At 48.0% G+C, this 6,307-nt stretch overlaps 1 protein-coding gene across 1 annotated transcript; it reads left to right on the forward strand.

Annotated features, from left to right (window-relative positions):
* Positions 1–677: 677 nt before the first annotated feature.
* Positions 678–5,134, forward strand: LOC119366390 (pyruvate kinase, cytosolic isozyme-like). The gene is made up of 3 exons (XM_037632116.1): positions 678–1,114; positions 2,645–3,106; positions 3,966–5,134. The coding sequence occupies exons 1-3, from the start codon at positions 845–847 to the stop codon at positions 4,776–4,778; spliced, it is 1,545 nt and encodes a 514-aa protein (XP_037488013.1). The 5' UTR covers positions 678–844; the 3' UTR covers positions 4,779–5,134.
* Positions 5,135–6,307: the final 1,173 nt, after the last annotated feature.

Here is a 6,307-nt window from a genome sequence, read left to right on the forward strand (position 1 = left end):
CTTTTAGAGACCAAAGGCCATATGGTACCTTTTACAAAAATTGGAAAATGTGTTTAAATCCTTGAGGACGCCAATTTTTTCCTACATACTGTTTTGCAATCAAGGTTTTCACCGACCTTGATTGCAACAAACATGGAGGTCGCAACCCGACCCACATTTGGCGGGGCCAGAGGTCGGCTATCCACCAGCTGATCACAAAGAGCACACACCGAGCATCAATAGGGTCTCGAGCCTTTGGCGCGGGACCGCCGACGCCGCAATAGAGGCCGGCGGCAAGGGGGAGATCCAGGGGCGACGACTGTGTTTCCCTCGTTGCCTAGGGCAGACGACGCGAGAGTCGGGTGGTGAGATACAAGTGCTGAAAAATATTTCTATTCTCCTAGAATACCGCCCATGAGAAAAATATTTCTAATCCCTCTAAACGCTCTTATATATCTTTACGATGGAGAGAGTATTTATTTACTTTTATTTCCAATATATAGTACGATTTTAAATGGTGGAGAATTTTCCACTGCAACTTCTTCCCCAAGAAGAAGACGTGGGAAACGGGGCTGACGGTAACGGGGCGAAGCACCGGTGGCGGAGAGCGGCCGCGTCCACCTCCCCACTCGGCCCGGTGCCCAGACCAAACCACGTGTCCACAGCCACAATCCCGTCGTCCTCCTCCCTCCCTCCGCCTCTTCGCCCACCGAATCGCCCCCCCGAAATCCCCCACTCCCATTCCTATAAAACATCCACCCATCCATCCCCGTCCGCGACCAAATCCAAATCTCATCGTCATCCCCCCGCACCCCCAACCCAACCCCTCCCACCCCACCTCCGGCGACCGGATCGGCAGGGCGCGATGGCGAACATCGACATGGCGGCGGTGCTGGCGGACATGGACCGGGACGCGGCGGCGGACGCGCGGACGCCGCGGACCAAGCTCGTGTGCACGCTCGGCCCGGCCTCCCGCTCCGTGCCCATGCTCGAGAAGCTGCTCCGCGCCGGGATGAACGTCGCGCGCTTCAACTTCTCCCACGGCACCCACGAGTACCACAAGGAGACCCTCGACGCCCTCCGCCAGGCCATGCACAACACCGGCATCCTCTGCGCCGTCATGCTCGACACCAAGGTATATAGCACCCCGACCCCCGACCCCGTCTCGACCCCCCCTCTCCCGCCCCGCCGCTGGCGCGGCCTTGGCTCGCCGGATCGGGCCGTTCTGTGGGGTGGATTCCGTTGGTTTTGGTTTGAGGGTGGAAGGCGTGGGCTCCGATCTACTACTGATCTGTCGATCGGGGGTTCGATTGGGGTGATCCGGAGGCAGCCGCATGTCAGCAGCATGGTCGGATTAGGATTACGGCTTTGGTGATTTTGACTTTTTGAGGGGCTACATTTAATGCTAGTACTAGTACGTACATGTGTGGTTGGTTAGATTGGCCTCAGGGCTCTGCCTTGTCGTGGAAGGTTGGATCTAGGATTGATTGGGCTGCTGCCCATTTGCGATGCTGGTGAAATGGAATCAATCAATATATCATGGGATGGCATGTAGCCTGACCCGCTGTGGCGTGGCCTGCGCGGCTGCATCCGTGTTGTCTTGTGTTGTGTTGTCGCCGGCCTCCAGATCCTGCTGCCATCATCAGCCGCCACAGCGCAGCTGATTGCTCAGTACTGGAGACGGTTGCGCCGTAAGACCTGGTTCCGAACGACCTGCCTGCTGTATTTATAATACATCATGTTAGTTAACACAAGTTTTGCATATTGTCGCCGTGTTGTTCAGTTACTTTGTTCACTAGTGGTTTCACTGTGTGTTTAACTGACCAGACATTACTCGTAAATACTCCCTCTGTACCGAAATACTTATAGTTGGGGGAACTTGTACTAGTTTTCCCCAACTACAAGTTCCCCCAACAAGTATTTCGGTACAGAGGGAGTATATTTGAAGGATGGTTCAGTGGCTGCTTATTCCAGATCTTGGTGTTACGGTATTGCTGGCTCTCATAGGAGCTTTTGTTCATGCACACAAATAGAAGGAAGCCATTGGTACACTTATAGAGAGGTTTTATTTGGTAGTAACAAAACATGCTCGAGTAGTTGTTTATTACTCCCTCCGTCCCATAATATAAGATCATTTTGTAAGCTAAAACAGCTTACAAAACGATCTTATATAGTGGGACGGAGGGAGTACACAATAATGGCTTAATGCTTCAACTCATTTATATAACTAGTTCTTCATCTTGTGGTGCTTATCTTCGCAGATCACATGTTTAAATTTAATGGTTTTTATTTCTTACACTCCCTCTGTTCACTATTATAAGATGTTTTTTCTTTTTGGATATTTCAATATGGACGACTGAAATGGGTGAACAAATACACTAAAACGTGTCTACATACATCCGTTTTAGAAAATAGTTAGAACATCTTATATTAGTGAACTGAAGGAGTACTTCAGTAAGCTCAATGCGACCGGTCCTTGCAATCAGGTGCTGTTATTGCAGTGTTTTCTTTTGGTGACCATTTCATTTAATATTTTTTTGCAAAAAAGGGAAGACCGTTTCATATGATGTGTAATCTGTAGCCTACATTCTGATGGGTTCTTGTTGGTAGGTGTTTGAGGGCATTATATGATGATCTGTACTGAGTATTTTCTTCATCACTGCAGGGACCTGAGATTCGTACTGGATTTTTGAAGGATGGTAAACCAATCAAACTGACAAAGGGTCAAGAAATCACTGTTTCCACTGACTACGATATCAAGGGCGACACGAACACCATCTCCATGAGCTACAAGAAACTTCCTCAGGATGTGAAGCCTGGGCATGTCATACTATGTGCTGATGGTACCATCTCCTTGTCTGTTCTGTCTTGCGACCCAGCAGCTGGAACTGTCAGATGTAGGTGTGAGAACACTGCAATGCTTGGAGAGAGGAAGAATTGTAATCTGCCAGGAATTGTCGTGGACCTTCCTACGCTGACGGAGAAGGATAAGGAGGACATTTTGGGATGGGGTGTGCCTAATGACATTGACATGATTGCTTTGTCATTTGTCCGCAAAGGATCAGATTTGGTGACCGTCAGGCAGCTTCTTGGACAGCATGCAAAGCGCATCAAGTTAATGTCAAAGGTTTGTATGTTGTTACTCTCAGCTGTTTTATGTGTCTTCTTGGTGTTCATTTTCATGTCCTTGCTAAACTCTTTGATATTCTCTGCAATGATGAAATGTTTCTGCATGTTAGTTAAGTAATAAGGCAACCATAGATGATGTTTTTTCTTACATTGAGGTTGAGCTGCCTAACTGTTTTGCAGTCAAGTTTCTTGTTAATATACTTAATACACAATGGATGAACTCCTTAGCTCTTCCCTGTGACCTGTTTCACATGTGCTCCTGTTTGTAAAAAACATTGTAGTCTTATTCTATGCTGTATTAGGCAAAAGTACACAATTTATTCTCTTATTTCTGCTTTCCTTACCGACACGCTTGCTTAAACCTGGGACAATTAGCTGAGCAAGTTTTGCCTCTTTTTTAGTTAAGTACGAGGGCAACCATAGATGATGTTTCTTTCTTACATTCAGCAGCCTAACTGTTTTGCAGTCGAGCTTTTTGTTAATACATACTGGAATTCTCCATTCTGGAACCCATGAAATCTTTGGCTCTTCCTTGTGGCCTGTTTCACATCTGCTCCTGTTTGTAAAAACATTAGGCAAAAAGCCAAAAATGCACAAATTGTTCTCTTTGTGCTTTCCTTAATGAGCACATTTGGTTAAACCTTGGGACAGTTAGATGAGTAAGTTTTGTCTCTTCTTTTGCTGCATCTCCCCTGATAATGTTTTTTTTCCTGGTACTTGTGAAATTGTTCAGATTTACTAGGCTTTGTTTGACTGCCATGTTGACAAAATCTACTGTATATATATGTACATATGCGCTTGCCTGTGACCATGTTCGTTATGGCGTTATGTATCTGACTTCTTTCTTGAATCTGTAGGTTGAAAACCAAGAGGGCATTGTAAACTTTGATGACATTCTGAGGGAAACCGATGCCTTTATGGTTGCCAGAGGTGATCTTGGAATGGAGATTCCAGTTGAGAAGATATTCCTTGCACAGAAAATGATGATCTACAAGTGCAACCTTGCTGGCAAGCCTGTGGTCACAGCGACCCAGATGCTTGAGTCAATGATCAAGTCCCCGAGGCCAACCCGTGCCGAGGCTACTGACGTCGCAAATGCGGTGCTTGATGGAACTGACTGTGTCATGCTCAGTGGTGAAAGCGCTGCCGGAGCATACCCTGAGGTGGCTGTGAAGATCATGGCGCGCATCTGCGTGGAGGCGGAGTCTTCCCTGGACAACGACGCCGTCTTCAAGGAGATGATCAAGGCCGCGCCCCTCCCGATGAGCCCGCTGGAGTCCCTCGCGTCCTCGGCCGTGCGAACCGCCAACAAGGCCAGGGCCACTCTGATCGTCGTCCTGACCCGTGGCGGCACCACGGCGAAGCTGGTGGCCAAGTACCGGCCCAGGGTGCCGATCCTGTCGGTGGTCGTCCCGGTGCTGACGACCGACTCGTTCGACTGGACCGTCAGCTCCGAGGGCCCCGCCAGGCACAGCCTGATCTACAGGGGCCTGATCCCGCTCCTCGCCGAGGGCTCCGCCAAGGCCACTGACTCGGAGTCGACGGAGGAGATCCTCCAGGCGGCGCTCAAGTCGGCCGTGAAGAAGCAGCTCTGCAAGGCTGGTGACGCCGTCGTCGTCCTGCACCGCATCGGCGTCGCCTCCGTCATCAAGATCTGCACCGTCAAGTGAGCGTCATCGCCGGGCGCTCGGCGGCCCTTGCTGCCGTGGCGAACTCTCTGTTCTTGTGGAGACGAATTGATAATCGCCGTACCGTCCGTTGCAGTTTGTTGCATAGATCCGATCCGAGCTGGTAAATTAGGAGGGAGAGGACTCCGTTAATATAGAGCTCTTTTATTATTATTACCGTTGGTTGATATGATATGCCCCCTGTAGTATGGTGTTTGGCAGGTGTCATGCCTGCACAAATTTTTCTCTAATTATTATTAGTTGCTGCTGCTGCTTGTTGTACTCTGAACTCTCAAGTACTGGTTTGGTAGTGATGTCGATGCATGTGGTGATAATAAGATTTTGGCATCGTGTACCGAGTGGTAAGCTCAAGGACAATTGCGCGTCTACACCGCAGTCTCTCGAAGAAAGAATTATTCGCTGTGAGGATACTATCTTTCGAAATCATCAGAGGTAATTTGATGGATTTCTCCAGGGAGATTTGATTGGTAACTCAAGATACAGTCTCACACTACAGATGGGAGTGGGACAGAGCGCCAGAGCAGAGCAAACAACAGAGTGAGAGGCGAGCTCCGTCGCGCGCGCGCCAACGAACCAACCAACCCGGTGCTGATTGTCTGGTCACTGTGTGGTAAATATATTACACTCCCAATGTTGGTTTTAGAGAATAACTATGTTTGCGGAAATTGTTTCTGTCTGAAAATTGTGCACGGATTTTCCGTGAACGCGTAGAGAAGGATAGTCTACAGTGTGGATTCACTCATTTTACTCCGTATGTAGTTTATAGTGGAATTTCTAAAAAGGCTTATATTTAAGAACAGATGGAGTAGATAGAATAGGAGCACAACATGGTTGCCAATTTAGGCTAGCGGCTGCTGGCGTCGTAGCTGAGAAGAAGGATGCTGGTGCCTCGTGTCCACGTATGAGTTGGTCAGGGCGGCAGTGTGGGGAAACCCTGTCTCACTGCTGAGAGATGGCTGCCTGCCTGCATTGCATTGCAACACAACAAGATTGATGATGCAGCAAGCCAGCAACCAACAAGAAACATGCGTTGCATGCTGGTACACTGGAATTATTTCTCCAGTCTTTTCCTTCTGCCTCTGCATGGAACCCAGGACCATTTCTCTTGTATAATGCCATGCCGTGCAAGGTCGGTTTTTTCCGGAAGGGGCCGGAACAACCGACTTCCGGATATCTAAACAATGTCGCGGTTTTTTGGCTACAATGTTTAAAAGAATTTCAAATTTAAAAAATTATCATCAAAATATGTAAGCATTTAACTCATTGTATGACGAACTACTTGTTGTTGCTCCAGTGGTCAGCACGCTTGGTAAGGACGACCAGCACGACAGTCCTTTGTACTCCATCCGTCCGGGTGTATAAGTCATTCGCGTAGTTCTAGGTCATCGATTTGAGGAATTAAATATGTGTTATATGTCATGAAAAGTATACCACTAGATTTCCACACGGATGTAGTTTCTAAATATATATTTTTTGTCACATATAATACATATTTAGATAGTTAAATTATC

Source organism: Triticum dicoccoides, chromosome 2B (assembly GCF_002162155.2).
Source record: "Triticum dicoccoides isolate Atlit2015 ecotype Zavitan chromosome 2B, WEW_v2.0, whole genome shotgun sequence".
Taxonomy (NCBI): domain Eukaryota; kingdom Viridiplantae; phylum Streptophyta; class Magnoliopsida; order Poales; family Poaceae; genus Triticum; species Triticum dicoccoides.